The 16,201-nt window shown below is 34.5% G+C and overlaps 1 protein-coding gene across 4 annotated transcripts in view; it reads right to left on the bottom strand.

Moving 5' to 3' along the window:
* RAD51B (RAD51 paralog B) overlaps nucleotides 1-16,201 on the bottom strand; it is a 607,462-nt gene that overhangs the window by 544,817 nt on the left and 46,444 nt on the right. For all 4 annotated transcript variants that reach the window (XM_061182686.1, XM_061182688.1, XM_061182685.1 and 1 more), the window contains exons 6-7: nucleotides 12,422-12,541; nucleotides 10,298-10,481 (exon numbers count right to left, since the gene is read on the bottom strand). In XM_061182686.1, coding sequence (XP_061038669.1) covers nucleotides 10,298-10,481; nucleotides 12,422-12,541 — 304 coding nt within the window. The remainder of the gene's footprint in view (nucleotides 1-10,297; nucleotides 10,482-12,421; nucleotides 12,542-16,201) is intronic.

Genomic DNA, 16,201 nt, shown 5'->3' with positions numbered 1-16,201 from the left:
AAAAATGTAAAAGACTTTTCTTACCTCATAGAATTCCCACAGTGTTTGCTTTCAGTAATTAATATGAAAGTAATCAAAGTAAACCAAAAATTATATGATTTCTGAAAAATCATAAGTAACATTACACAACAATAAAATGTAACTCTAGAGTTTTAATGGCTTAGTTACATATATCTAGAGTGTAGGGTTTCTATTTCACAATTAGAGAAACTTCATTAGGCTTTCACAGAAATGCAAGTCCTGAATTTTTACATTTATGACAAGAATAAAAGTTAAAATTGGGTTCATACATACCTTTTTCCTTGATCTCACAAGTCATAAACATTCTATTACAATTTTGTAATTAACAAAACTTTAATTATTTTAAACGCATTGGCCTAGCTTCCTATTTTTTTTAATTTTCAATATTTATTAGTATCTAAGATAAGTCATAATCCTATAAGTTAAACCCACTTTGCATGATGGGACAGCTAAAAGTAAAAGAAAAGAAATTCTGGCCCATATGAAATTTACTATTAAACTGAGAAAAAAAATATTTTTATGCTTTTATCAAATAATAATAAAAAGTTTAACCTTGTAATATTTGCCTCAAAACAAAAACAAATAGTTTCCACTTGCCAAAGATTTTAAACCCTTATGTCCTTAAAATATGATAATAGGGAATATACATTTTAATTCATTTTTCTAAACAGCTTTAAATATTTTATGAGCATTAATATTTCAAAAGAAATCACATTATGCAATAAATTAGAGCAATGCATTTTCTCAAAAAACATACAATCAAGAACACAGACAGAAACAAGAGAAAATCAAGAACACAGATGGCAACAAGAGAAAAACCTGTCAAAACCACATCTCAGTAAAATAATTTGGATTTTAACAACTTTCAATGAAAATAAGACTTTTCCTTCTTAGAATGTTTAAATAGTATATTCAAATTTTTCTTGATATACCAGTTTTCTAAATATTGGTAACTGGTACTAGTTCCCTTACAGCAGAAAACATTTGTACAATATCAAGAAATGAAGGTAAAAGAAGATAGAGGGGAAAGAGACAGGAAACTTCAGTGCTATTCATATACCAACAACTGAAGTTACCTTGTTGAAAATTCTCTGAAACAGTAAAAATTTAGATCTTGGCATTTTGTGCACTTTTCTGGTATTTGTACGGGCCTGTTCAAGATACATTGGAAGCATTTTCAAAGAAGCACCACCATCATTCTGTAGATCTCAGAAAAAAAGAGAATTCTACTGTAGGAAAAAATCTCAGAACTGGCACCCAAAAGATCTTACATTCTACCCATTCATCTGCCCTCTCCTATGCTAAAAATAGGAGAACAAGTAAGGTCACCTCTCGGCCTCAGTGTCATCTATAAAATGAAGGAGCTAATCTAAATGATCTTTAGACCTTAAGGTCTAAAGGTCTTTTTTGGCAAGGAAATCTCATTATTTTAACCTGATACATAATTAACAATATGTATAATAACTGTTTTGTATGATATTTAGAAATCAATGATAACAAGCAACATAAATAACCATAACCACAATTTACTTTATACAGGTAATATTTAAATTCTTCTCTTATGTTATTTTCATTAATTATAAATGGTTTTAGAGCCTACTGTTTTTTCTAATACTAGCATGGACACACTTTAAAAAGACAAAGGTCTTCTATAATGGAAAAGAATCTGAAAAAGAATATATACATATATGTATATGTATAACTGAATCACTTTGCTGTACACTTGAAACAAACAAAACATTGTCAATTAACTATACTTCAATTTAAAAAAAAAAAAGACAAAGGTTTTTCATCCTACATCCCAATAGCAGAGTGTCCCTTAAACTTCCCCCACAAAATTCAGGAAAAAACTTCTACGAGACTAGTACAACTGTGTTTCTCAAACTGTAGTTGGTGAACATATTCAAAGTTTTGTAAATTGTCTCTGAGAATTTTTAAATTTTATATTTCCATTTCAATGATAGCCTCAAAATATTAGTACAGGCATTTTATAATTAAAAACTGCCAACAGATATTAATGTGTATTTTCAATCAAGTGATGTCAAGCGGTACAACTTTAATCGTCAGAGACTAATAAGAAAAAAGTAATGGCAGAATTCAAACGTAAATGCATTCATGCCCAGGTAAGGGCCAAATGATGTTACCCTTCCCAAACAGAAGAAGGTTTTATAGTAGTTCAAAGTTGAGTCATCACATGAACTACAGTAAATACACATACACACACACACACACATATAATTCAAAAGAAGCTATGCTATAAGTTATTTATATTGCAAGTGATAATTTAATTTAGCAAATGATCATCTATAACATTAGAATAATTACTTTGAATAGTATTGTTTATTCAATACAACCCATTTTTATGGTTTCATAAGTATGATTTAATATGAAGAGTTATTAGCTAGTTTTATAATTCTATATATTTCTGTGATATTATAATAAATCCGAAGTCAGAAATGGGGGTTAAGAGCATATCACTTGCATTTAAAATGGGCCAATGCCTTAAACTAGTTTGAGAAAACACTGCTTTATGAGCAGACTGCTCTCGTACCTTTCCTCCAAATTCCTTAATCTACTGGTAGCGCCAGCCCTGGGTCCACGGCTAGAGAGAAAAGAGAAGGGTCCAGATCAGGGGATGGCAAATTGGTGCCCATGGCCCTCCATCTGGTTTTGTAAACAAGGTTTTATTGAACTATAACCATACCCATTCGTTTACAAATTGTTTATGGCTACTTTTATGCTACCATGGCTGAGTTGAGTAGTTACCACAGAGACATTAGGGCCCACAAAGCCTAAAATATTACTATCTGGCTCTTCACAGAAGTTTACTGACCTTTGGCACAGTGAGCTAACAGGGCAAAATGAGTATGGGCTCACTGGCATCTGAAAGGCCTGGAGCAAACAAGTGGGAAACAAACTATTACTGTTTCTAGAAGGAAATAAGACAATAAGATTCTCTGATTTATAAAAGGAAGGTGTTAAATATTAGATATAAGGGCTCCTTACAGCTTTTTTTATTTGTTAAGCTGTATATGAGGCTCTATGCTAAGTATATTTAATTCAAAAGAACAACCAATTACTACTATAAGGGAAATACTTTTTTTTTTTTAAGTACTATCCTCTTTTCCAAGGATCTACTGAAAAATGGGCACTATCCCACTGTTTTAAAGTTGGGCATTACTGGACTTCCCTGGTAGCACAGTGGTTAAGAATCCGCCTGCCAATGCAGGGGACACGGGTTTCATCCCTGGTCCGGGAAGGTCCCACATGCCGCAGAGCAACTAAGCCTGTGTGCCACAACTACTGAGCTCGAGTGCCACAACTACTGAAGCCCACGTGCTTAGAGCCCGTGCTCCGCAACAAGAGAAGCCACCACAATGAGAAGCCCACGCACTGCAACAAAGAGTAGCCCCCGTTTGTCTCAACTAGAGAAAGCCCATGTGCAGCAACATAGACCCAACGCAGCCAGAAATAAAATAAATAAATAAATTTCTTTTAAAAATAAGTAAATAAAAATAAAGTTGGGCATTATTACTCTCACTTTACACATTAGAAAACTGAAAAACAGAAAAATAATTAAGTTATAGTTATACAGGTAGTAAATGGAGGAGTCTGAATTCTAACCCAGATCTGTTTGGGTTGTTTCTGGTGTTTGGTGATTATGAATTACACTACTAAAAACATTTTCAGATTTTTGCATGATATATATCATTTATTAGGGTGAAAATAATACCTAGGAGAAAGATTGCTCGGTCATATAGTTAAAGTAGATGTTTAACTTTACAAGAAACTGTCAAAATATTTTCCAAGGTGGCAATACCATTTAGCATTTCCGTCAGCATGTAGGAGAATTCGAGTTGCTCCGTATCCATGTATCCTTGTCAGTATTTGGTATTGTCAGGGTTTTGCTTTTGTTTTTTGAACCATTCTAATAGGTGTATAGTAGTATTTCATTGTGATTTTACTTTGCATTTCCCTAATGACTAATAATTTTGAGCACTTATTTGCCACCTGTATATCTTCTTTGCTAAAGTGTTTATCCAAATCTTTTGCCCATTTTTAAAATTAGATTGTTACTGAGTTTTCATAGTCCTTTATATTTCTAGTTACCAGTCCTTTAACATATGAGTTGCACAAATATTATCTCCCAGTCTGTGGCTTGTTTTTTCATCTTCTTAAGTATCTTCAAAGAATAGAAATGTTAATTTTTTATGGTTCTTTTTTTTTTTAATAAATTTATTTATTTTTGGCTGCATTGGGCCTTCATTGCTGTGTGTGGGCTTTCTCTAGTTGTGGCGAGCAGGGGCTACTCTTCGTTGCGGTCCGCGGACTTCTCATTGTGGTGGCTTCTCTTGTTACAGAGCACGGGCTCTAGGCGCACGGGCTTCAGTAGTTGTGGCACGTGGGCTCAGTAGTTGTGGCTTGCGGGCTCTGGAGCACAGGCTCAGTAGTTGTGGTGCACGGGCTTAGTTGCTCTGCAGCATGTGGGATCTTCCCGGACCAGGGCTCGAACCCGTGTCCCCTGCATCGGCAGGAGGATTCTTAACCACGGCGCCACCAGGGAAGTCCCTGGTGCATATTTTTAATGTCATTTAAGAAACCTTTGCCTGGCCCAAGGCCACAAATATTTTCTCCCATGTTTTTTTTCCAGAAGTTTTATAGTTTTAGGTTTTATGTTACAGTGTGTAAACCATTTTGAGTTGGGTTTCTATAATAGTGCAAGTCAAGATTTGTTTGTTTTTTACATATGGATATCCAATGGTTCTAGCACAATTTGTTGACAAACTATCCCTTTTCCATTGAATTACCTTAGCATCTTTGTTCAAAATTAACTGACTGTAAATCTATGGATTTATTTCTGCACTCTCTATTCTGTTCCATTGATCTGGTGTCAATCCTATCACCAATACAACACTGTCTTAATTATTGTGGCTTTCTAGTAGGTCTTAAAATCAGGGAGTGTGAGTCTTCTAACTATACTTTCCTTTTTATAAATTGTTCTAACTGTTCTCTATCTTTTGCTTTTCTACATAAATTTCACAGTCAGATTGTTGATTTCTACCCAAAAGCCTACTGGGATTTCGATTGGGATTGTGTACTGAATACATAGAGCAATTTGGAGAGGATTAACATCTTGACACTGGTGAGTCTTCAGTCCATGAGCATGGTATGTTTTCATTTATTTAGGTCTACTTTGAGTTCTCTCATCAATGTTTTATAGTTTTCAGTATAAAAATCTGACATATATTTTGTTTCATTTATCACCAAGATTTCATGGTTTTGGTATTCTTATTAATGGTACAGGTTTTCAATTTCAGTTTCTAATTGTTCACCACTAGCATATAGAGAAACAATTAATTTCTATATATCGATTCTCATATCCTGTAATCTTGCTAAAATCACTTATTAAATCTAGTAGCTTTTTGGGTAAAATCTTTGGGATTTTCTACCAAACATATCAAATTGTCTATGAATAAAGATAGTCTTATTTCTTCTTTTCTAATCTAAATACAGGTATACTTAAATTCTTTTTCTTGCCATATCACACTGGCTAGAGTCTACAATACACTGTTGATTAGAAATGGCAAGAATAGGCCATCTCTGCCTTATTCCCAATCTTAGGAAGAAAGAATTCAATATTTCACCATTAAGTATGATGTTAGCTGTAGTTTTTTAGTAGATGCCCTTTATCAGGTTGAGAAAGTTCCCTTCTACTCCTGGTTTGCTCAGAGTTTTCATCATGAATAGCTAATGAATTTTGTAAATTGTTTTTCCTTCCTACATCTACTGAGATGATCCTTTTTTTTAATGTGTTGCTGTAGTAAATTTTATATTTTAATGTTGCATTCAAAATCAACGAAGCATTCCTGAAATAAGCTGTACTTGGTCATGATGTAGTTATCCTTTTTATTTATTGCTGAATTTAATTTGTTAATATATTTTAAGGATTTGTGTATTTATGTTCATGAGGAACACCACTCTGTAGTTTTCTTATAAATTTTCTGGAAGGTTTGTATAGAATTGACATTATTTCTCCCTTAAATGTTTGATAGATTTTACCAGTAAAGACTTTGGACCTAGCATTTTCTTTGTGAGATTTTTAATTACAAATTCAAGTTCTTTAACAGATATAGGACTATCCAGATTATCTCTTTCTTCCTCAGTAAGCTTTGATAGTTTGTGTCTTTCAAAGAATCTGTCCATTTCATCTAAGTTATCAAACTTACTGAAATGAAGTTGCTCATAACATTCCCTTATTATTCATTTAATATTTGTAGGACCTTCAGTGATATCTCCTCTTTCATTCTTGATACTGCTAATTTGTTTTTCTCTTGGTCAGTCTGGGGACAGTTTTATCAATTTTATTAATCTTTTCAAAGAACTAGCTTTCTATTTCATTGATTCTTTTCTCTATTGTTTCCTATTTTTAATTTCATGGATTCATGCTTTTATCTTTATTATTTCCTTCCTTCTGCTTATTTTGGGTTTAATTTGTTCTTCTTCTTGTATTTTTTACAAGCTTAGATCACTGATTTGAAAACTTTCTTCTTTTCCAGTATAAGCATTTAATTAAATAAACTTCCCTCTAAGCACTGATTCAGCTGCAATCCACAAATTTTGATATGTTGTATTTTCATTTTTATTTACTTCAAAATATTTTCTAAGTTCTCTTGTGATTTATTCTCTGACTCATGGGTTATGTAGAAGTGTTTTTGTTTAATTTCCAAATATCTGTGGATTTTCCAGACATGTTTCTGTTATCAATTTCTAGCTTAATTCTCTTGGGGTCAAAAAACACACTTTGTATGATTTCAATCTTCTAAATATGTTGAGATTTATTGTATGTCCCCAAATATGGTCTATATTGGTGAATCTCTCATGTGTACCAGAAAGGAATACGTATTCTGCAGGCATTTGAATGGAATGTTTTGTAAATACCGATTAGATCAAGTTGACTGATTATGTTATCCAAGTCTTCCGACTTTCTGCCCATTAATTCTATCAATTACTGAGAAAGGATGTTGAAATCTCCACACACGCAGGCATACTTGCATACAAACACACATATAATCGTCTTCCATATCCATGGGTTCCACATCTGTGGATTCAACCAACCATGGATCAAAAATTCTCACTTGGAGAATTTTTTTTTCTAATCTATGATACATGTTATTTTTTTATTTTTTATTAATTTTTATTGGAGTATAGTTGCTTTACAATGTTGTGTTTACTTGGAGAATTTTTGATACAAAACCCTGGACACAAAACCCATGGATAAGGAGGACAACCATTTTATATAAGGGACTTGAACATCTGCAGATTTTGATATCTGCAGGGGTCCTGGAAGCAAGCCTCTGCAGATACTGAGGGACAACTGTACATACCATACACAAATATATACACAATGTGACAATCAAAATTAAATACAAATTATATTTTAAGCTTTTTTCCCACATTTTAAAAGCACTGAAAGTTCACTGTAGAGAAATATTTAAATTCAATGAAGTACTCAACCCACAGCCAAGTTGGTTTTACTCTTTACTCTCATTTGAATGAAGATATCTAGAGTGTATCAAAATGCCAGGCATCCTGGCCCTATCCACCATCTCAGATCCACAGCCAAAGAACAGGCTGGAATGCTTGGCTTTCCAGCCAATCTTCAAAGGCCATCAGACATTCACTTACCACAGTTTTACTAAACTGAGATAAATCTCTTCTAATTCCTGGCTCTGTGACACTATCTAGATCTCTAAAGCCTTTTCCAAGTTTAAGAATCTTAAGAATTCTTTTTCTTCCTATAAGACACCAGTGTGAACTGAGTCCAGCTCCCATATAATAAGATTCTGCCATCTAAAGTTATATTTTATTACTATTATAAATAGTAAACAATATTAAAGATAGGATCAAAGTAGAGATAAAAGCAAATAATAAAATTTAAGTTCAGTATAAACATACATAAGATTAAATCAAGTCTAAGAAGAAAAGCAGTATCTAAATTCATACATTCAAAAACATTTACTGAGTGCCTACTATGTGTTAGGCACTATTCCTGGTACTGAGAATAAAGCCATGAACAAAGTAGACAGAATCCTTTTAACCGTACTATGGGGTGGTGGGGACACACAAACAATAAACATAAATATATAATGCTAGAGGGTGAAAACTATGATGGAGGAACATAAAGCATAATAAGAGACATGGAGAGGCAGGGAGTGCGGTTAATACTTATATGGTCAGGGAAGCCCTCACTAATAACAGGAGACAATATGGATAATGGATATAGAGGAGGGATATTCCAGGCTGAGGAACAGCAAACACTTCTTGGGGCAGGAATGTTTGTTGGCACGTTTAAGTACCAGGAAGCGTAAGGTTTGCTAATTTGAAAGGTATAATGAACCAGAAAACAACACACCTTTTAAGGCATTTACTTCCATATGAAGCCACCTATTCAAAGTATAGCATAAAAGCTTAAAAGTTTATGATTTTCCATTTAAGTGAGGTAATTACGCTAGGAAAATTCTGAGATTTCCTAAAGGAAGTATTTTTCAAAATCCTTCTAAAACCAATACTGATTTGTCAGAAAAACCAATACCATACTGTGTCACATGAGTACATGTTATATTCTGCATTTACCTCTGAACAGAAAAACAAAGGCAAAGACAGAAGGATATGGGGATACTAAGTACCTATTCTTTCAGAGGGCTCTATTAAAAACAAAGAAAAGCAGAGCTCCTTTCTCACTCAGGAAAATAAATAATCACCTCAGAAAAAACTGAAACACATTAGCCTACAATTACAATTTAAAAGCAAACAGGGACTTCCCTGGTGGCGCAGTGGGTAAGACTCCGCGCTCCCAATGCAGGAGGCCCAGGTTCCATCCCTGGTCAGGGAACTAGATCCCACATGCGTGCCGCAACTAAGAGTTCGCATGCTGCAACTAAGGAGCCCTCCTGCCACAACTAAGACCTGGCGCAACCAAATAAATATTTTAAATAAATAAAAACAAACAAATATAACTTTTAAAAAGCGAATTTTCATATTTTACACAAGATTAAGTCAGACAACAATATGAATAAAATAAACATATATACTTAACTTTTCCACTCAATCAAGTAACTCTATAAAATATTTTTAAATTCCCTTATTCTCCCTGACCAGGGAAAATATGGATTTGAATTTGTCCTTTTAAGCAACTATAATAAAATTTAAAAGATAAGCATCATCCAAGATAAGCTTTACAGCACTCTATTCACTGGGAATTATACCATATAATCCAAAATATGAATTTAAAAGCCATTAAAACATGTAGAACTTTTTGAATGCTATATTTTCTCCCTCGACTTCTTGCTTAGGTTTATAAATCTCAAAGGCTATGTGGTAGTTTCCACTAACAGTACATATTCTCTATGTTACAAAGATCCAAGGTTTTAATTTTCCAAACAAATCTAAAAATTATAAAATCATCACTAAATTTTATCTCAGTTTAAGGAATTTTCCTATCTTCTGTTGAGATGATGCATGGCTAAAATTGAAAAGCCTGACAATGCTAAATGTTGGTGAGACTTCAGAGCAAGTTGCACTCTTCCACACACTGCTAATGGGAATATAACTTAGTACTCATGTATGCCTTGTAGCTTACCCACCACAAACCCTTGCAATACACCTCATCTTCAGATTTCCTGATCACAATTCCCACTACTGAAAGTCATGCCAAGAGTAATTTTTCAAGTTTTCCTTACTTACGCTTTCATTACTGTCACTCCAAACACCCTAAAAAATCAACCTCTGGCTTTTGAAGCAAACCAAATCCTATGGTGTACAAAACAGCACTGAACACAACAACAATATCTAAACCTTAAATACTTATAAAACTGACAACTTCTGCCATAAAAAAAAAAAAGCTGTATAGAAATAGACACAGGCAATTTCATGGAGTTTTAATACTTATTACTCATCTCAGTGTGATAAAAGTAATACAAAAACATGCACAAAGACTAAACAATGAGAGGGAAGAAAAGTACTGACTATAGGAACTTTGGAAAACAATATTTAAATCTTCTTAGGCTCAAATTGTGAAAAGGATGAAATAATCTCAAGAGATGAACAAATTTTAGAAGATGGTGGTATTTGCTATAGCAATTAGACTGTGCTACCATTAAAAAGTCATGTTTTAATTTCCTTTTAATTATATTATTTTATGTTATAAGTTAGTGAAAATATAAAAGAAAGGAAAAAAAGAAAGAAAGAGGAAAAAAAGAGAAAAAGAAAAACTTACTGGGATTGAAAATTCCTCAGCCAAATACTTTAAAGAGGCTGCTTCTCTTGCCAAGAACTTGTTCCTTTCTCTCATGTTGCCCTGAAGCTGTGTATCAAACTCCTTTCTTACCACAGAAGCAACAGAGTCGATAATCACAAGTTTAACTCCTTTTGAAATAATTTCTTCTTCCAAGGATTCAATCCTGTAAAAGCAGAATTTATAAAACAGTGGATAAATTTAAGGTATAATTTTAAAAAATAGGGCATGGAAACGTTAACTACCTTTAAAACAACAAATTATTCTTCCCTAAGTTACAGTAATTATTGCAGATAGTCAATAAACATACATTATTTTCAGCTCTTCTATATATATTGCACTCTTTTGGAAATAGGCCAAAATGTTTTCATTTAGCTTCACTCCTTGGTTTCCTTTTTTTTTTTTTTTTTAATCAAACATTTACCTAATCTACCTCAAATGTGAAACGTGTCGATATTTATTTCTCTTCTGACAATTTGTATCAGCTCAAATGTAGATTTTACTGCTTATCTACTTTTTTTTTTAATTTATTTATTTATTTATTTATTTATTTATTTATTTATTTATTTAGGCTGTGTTGGGTCTTCGTTTCTGTGCGAGGGCTTTCTCTAGTTGCAGCGAGCGGGGGCCACTCTTTATCGCGGTGCATGGGCCTCTCACTGTCGCGGCCTCTCTTGTTGCGAGCACAGGCTCCAGACGCGCAGGCTCAGTAGTTGTGGCTCACGGGCCCAGTTGCTCCACGGCATGTGGGATCTTCCCAGACCAGGGCTCGAACCCGTGTCCCCTGCATTGGCAGGCAGATTCTCAACCACTGCGCCACCAGGGTAGCCCCCTTGGTTTTCACATGATACTGCTAAAGCTCCAGTTTAGAGCAAAACTGCTTGCCATAGCCAGGCTCCAAAATGGTCCCCATTTACTCCCACCTCCTGGTATTCACATCCTTGTGGAGTCCCCTCCCACATTGTACCAGGGTTGTCCTGTGGACCAATAGCATATGACAAAATGACAGTACACCGTTTCTGAGAGTAGGTTGTAAAAGACTACAGCATCCATCTTGGGCTCTTTCTTACTTGCCCACTCTCTCTCAGAGCACTGGCTCTGGTGGAGGCAAGATACCATTGTGGACCAAAAATGTCGCCTGCCACATCAGTAATCAAAGGATGTTGAGGCCATCAAGCCATCAGTCACTGCAGCTGCCCTGACTGTGCACCCTGAGGGAATTCAGGATAGAGAAAAGCAAGATACTGGCCCTAGACAGTTAAGGTGCATATCAAAGGAATGATTTCAATGAGCCCAGACTCTTGCATCTTCCCATACATAGAAAAGTGCTAAATTCATTAACTCAAGATGTTTGTTTTTTCTTTAATTAACAGTAATTTTCTGATGTTCCAACTACCTTGTTTTTGTTGCAAAACCTCCTATATCCTGGCTTCTCCCTTACCTCTTTGGAGCAGTCCCTCAGAGCTATCTGAGAGGCTGCCTCCTGGGCTTAAGTCCTCAGTATGTCTGCTGAATAAAACATAATTCTCAACTTTTAGGTTGTGTGCTTTTTTTTTTTTCAGTCAACAACATGTTGTAAGCAGCCCTATGGAGAGACCCACATAGTGAGAACTAGAGGCCTCTCCAGGAAGAAAGGGAGGCCTTCCAGCAACTACATGAATGATCCTGGAATTCTCTAAGATTCTCCAGCCTCAAGCGACCCTTGAGATGACTACAACCCTGGCCAACAGCTTAACTGCAAGCTCTTGAGCAACCCTAAGCCAGAAATACTCAGCTAAGCCATTCCCAGATACCTAACCCTCAAAAACTATGTGAGATAACAGATGTTTACTGTTTTAAGCTGCTAAACTTTGGGGTAATTTGTTAATGGAACAGTAGATAATATACCACTTAATTAGTTAAATCTAAAACATTTTATTCATTTAAAATATTTTTCATTTTTAAAGAAATACTTCAACCAATAGTAGTAAATAAAGAACACTGAAATAATCATTTCTCATAATCTTAATATGTAGGGACTTTTTTTTTCTCAGAAGCTGAAAACATGAAAAACAAAAAATAAATCTTCAAAGTATTACTAAAATACCAAAATCTAAGACAGCATACCTTTGTAGAACTTCATCACAGCTGAGTTCCCGATAAAGATGAACTTTACTGCTTGTCAAAAGTAATTTTTCTTCAGTGTTAAAATATCTGGGAAAACGAGATTCTGCTATCTCAACCAGTCTGTGGAGGAAAAAATAGCACAAGCAAAAACAGTCAATATTTTTTTGCCATTTGCAGCAACATGAATGGAGGGCATTATGCTAAGTGAAATGAGTCAGACAGAGAAAGATGAATACTGTATGATATCACCTATATGTGGAATCTAAAAAAATACAACAAACTAGTGAATATAACAAAAAAGAGGCAGACTCATAGATACAGAGAACAAACTAATGGTTACCAGTGGGGAGGGGAGGGGAGGGGCAATATAGGGTTGGGGGTGTGGGAGGTTCAAACTACTGGGTTTAAGATAGGCTCGAGGGTATATTGTACAACATGGGGAATGTAGCCAATATTCTGTAATAACTAAATGGAAAGTAACCTTTAAAAATTGCACCAAAAAATTAAAATACATAAATAAATAAAAATAGTCAATATTTAAGGCCACATAAATTTTACTTAGGAAACTCATAAGCCGTAAGTAACACTGGAAAAAAAGCCTTATCAATAGAGCAGGTATTAAAAAAAGAAAGAGCAGGTGTAAGCAAAATGGCTTCATATACAATTATGGAATGTAAGCCCTCGTTTGTAAGCACTAAAAGAGATTACCAGTCAGAGCACAAGCCTAGCAAGGGCTTTTAATCTCATCTAATGCTGAGCAAGCAATATCTCTGAGGTTTAACATAAAAATATATGGTTTTTTACAAATGAAAATTTGACTAGCACCATATGTTTAGTAAATAAGAAAAATGCTTTCATTTTCAGAAATGAAATATATTTGAATATAGACTATTATCATTCTAATAATCAGATATCAGTAAATCTCCATGTCTCAGACCAGAAAAATATGTTTTCTCAATTAAAACTTAAATACATACAAAATAAGTGCTATCCAATAGTTCCTTGGTAAACAGGAAACTATTTTCTAAACAAATGGATGTGTCCAATATTTCCTTAGTAAACAAAAAATTATTTTCTAAACACTGAATTCCGACCTCAAAGCTAGATCTAATGCATGGGGTAGGCCGAGCATTAGAGAGTGACAAGTTGAAACAGATGCAACTATAATCGTTACTAATACAAGACATGGAGTGGTACGAGAAATTTCAAATATTTCTGGCTAAAAATACAAAAACGTAAATCTTTGAGTGTAATTGTCTCCTATTTAAAATGATACTTTATCAGCCCCATACTTAACCATCCAAGGGTGACTGGGAGGAAGGACAATAAATACTAAAACCATCCTATATTTTATGTTCCATTTAACAACACAAAAGTATAACAGAATAGTGTTTTCATTTCTAAATAGTTAATGAGCTCCAAGAAGAGGCTGAGAATGTTAAAGAGAGAAAATAAGTTCCTCACATATGCCATACTCAGAAATGAAAGAGAAACTCTAAAACAGGAAAGAAAAAAAATAAAACTAGTTAATAACATTCTTTAAAAAGTATATTTTGAACAATTTGAAAAGAAAAGGCATCATTGGTTTGAACAGGAAGAGGAAAAATTACTTTAGGAGTAAGGAATAGTACCGAAAGTTGTGTAAAAAGTTGAGTACAGAATGGATCAAATGACCATTCAGGAAAAGTACTTGAGAGAGGGAGGCATAGGGACTGGAAAAAAAGGAGGAAATGAGGTAAGTGATGAAAGCAAGAAGAAATGAGATGACACTGGCAAAGCAGAATGGGCAAATTTTGAGAGTCTGGGGAAAATGTGTAAATTTCTTGATTAGGGCAACTATTTGCTGAGTTTAGTGCTAGTCAGAGAAGTCAGATAAAAAGCTCTGACACTTGGAACCTGCTGATTTTTAATAGGATAGGGATGGTGACACCTGCCAGAAACATGGAAGTTTTTCAAAATTTGGATACCCAGTCGCATTAGGAACCAGATTGAGAGTACCTAAGTCATTGGCAACAACTGAACAGCTGACAGACAATAATTTTCTGAATCTAACACTAGGCTGGATTTCAACCAGCGGTTTGATGGTCAAAGGCTCTGGAAACTATTTCTGCTCTCTCATTCCATTAAAGGCACCTCAGAAGGAGGGTGGTCAATGTGTGGATCTGAACTAACCTTATCCACAGTTACCATGCTGAATACCTGTATCAAATGGATATTTACATACAAATATGCTGTCATTTTCTATAAGTTTCTCCAAATGTTTTTTATTTTAGAAAAAGTATCTAAAAATATATAAATCAAAAACCAAATACAAATGTAGTATTCTATATGCCTCACATTAATAGTAGAATTTCTTATGACAATCTTCACCACAAAGATCTTTTTTGGTTACAGCAAGCGAAAGAAAAGATCTTATGTTTTCCTTCCAGACATTAACTACATAAAATTTGAAAGCAGTGCCATCTAGTGGACATCTTTTTTATTAAAAGTACTCTTTTCAAAAGATGCATTTAAGATTCATTCATTCAATATTTGAGGACCTACTATATGTGAGGCACCATTCTAGGAGCTAAGGATACAGCTATGAACAACAACAACAAAACAAAACAAAAAAATCCTTCCCTCATGGAACTTACATGCTACTGAGAAAGACAAACAAATAAATATATATTAACATGTCAGATAATATGTGCTTTAAAGAAAAGTGAATCAGGTTAAGGGAACAGATTGTGACAGACAGAAGTAAGAGCTATTTCATGGAGGGTAGTCTGGGAAAGCCTCTTTAATACGGTGACATTTGAGCAAAGGTTTAAGGGAGATGAGAAAGTGAACGATGTGGCTATCCAGTGAAACAGCACACAGGAAGAGAGAATTACAGCAAGTGCAAAAGTCCAGATGTGGGAAGATGCCTGGGGTGTTGGAGGAATAACAAGGAGGCTTGTAGTAGCTGGAACACAGGAACCAAGAGGCAGAATAAAAGGAAATAAGGTGAGAGAGCTAGCCAGGGGCCAAGACCACATAAGATTTTTATGTTTGTGGGTTTTGGGGGGGTTTTTTTTAGATTTCATTTAGTAAAATGCGAAACCTAGGATCAGGACTGACATGATCCAACTTCTTTTCTTTTCTTAAAGAATCACTCTAGCTACCAAATGTAGAAGAGGCTACGGAGGAGCAAGGGTGACAGCAAGATCAGCTAGTGCTGTCGTCCAGATAGAGATGATGACTTGACCTAGAGAACAGCTCAGGTGATTAGAAGTAACTGCACTCCAGATACAGTTCCATAGAGGATCGAAGGGATTTCTTGACTAATCGGATGAGCAGCTGGAGAAATGGAATTACCATTCACTAAAGTGGAGAAGACTGGATTCAGTTCAAGGTTTTTGTTATAAGTTCCTCCTGTTACTTCACAGCTCTTTTATAAAAGGAAAGAAAAGCTTTACATTAGTGACCACGTGCCAACTTGAAACCAAACACATGCTTAATGTAAAAAAAAAAAAAAAAAAAAGTTTTCCAAAATTCTAGTTGAAATCTAGCATAATAAATGTGCTGAAATATAAGTTTATGGTTTCTCAAAGCTTCATGTAATACTTTCCTGTTCATTAATTCAATATGTACTTCCTCAGTACTGTGGTATTACAAAGTATAATAACGTGAATCTATTAGTTCCTTACAGATGCCAGAATATTCTAATGTTTTGTTTTAGTGATAACAAGTACTTATGACTAATTTTCATTTTCTATCATAAAAACTCTTCAGGATCTCCCTCGCCACTAATTCACC

This window comes from Eubalaena glacialis, chromosome 2, assembly GCF_028564815.1.
Source record: "Eubalaena glacialis isolate mEubGla1 chromosome 2, mEubGla1.1.hap2.+ XY, whole genome shotgun sequence".
Taxonomy (NCBI): domain Eukaryota; kingdom Metazoa; phylum Chordata; class Mammalia; order Artiodactyla; family Balaenidae; genus Eubalaena; species Eubalaena glacialis.
Note: the sequence above shows the minus strand (reverse complement) of the source record. Positions and strands in the feature narration are given on the sequence as shown.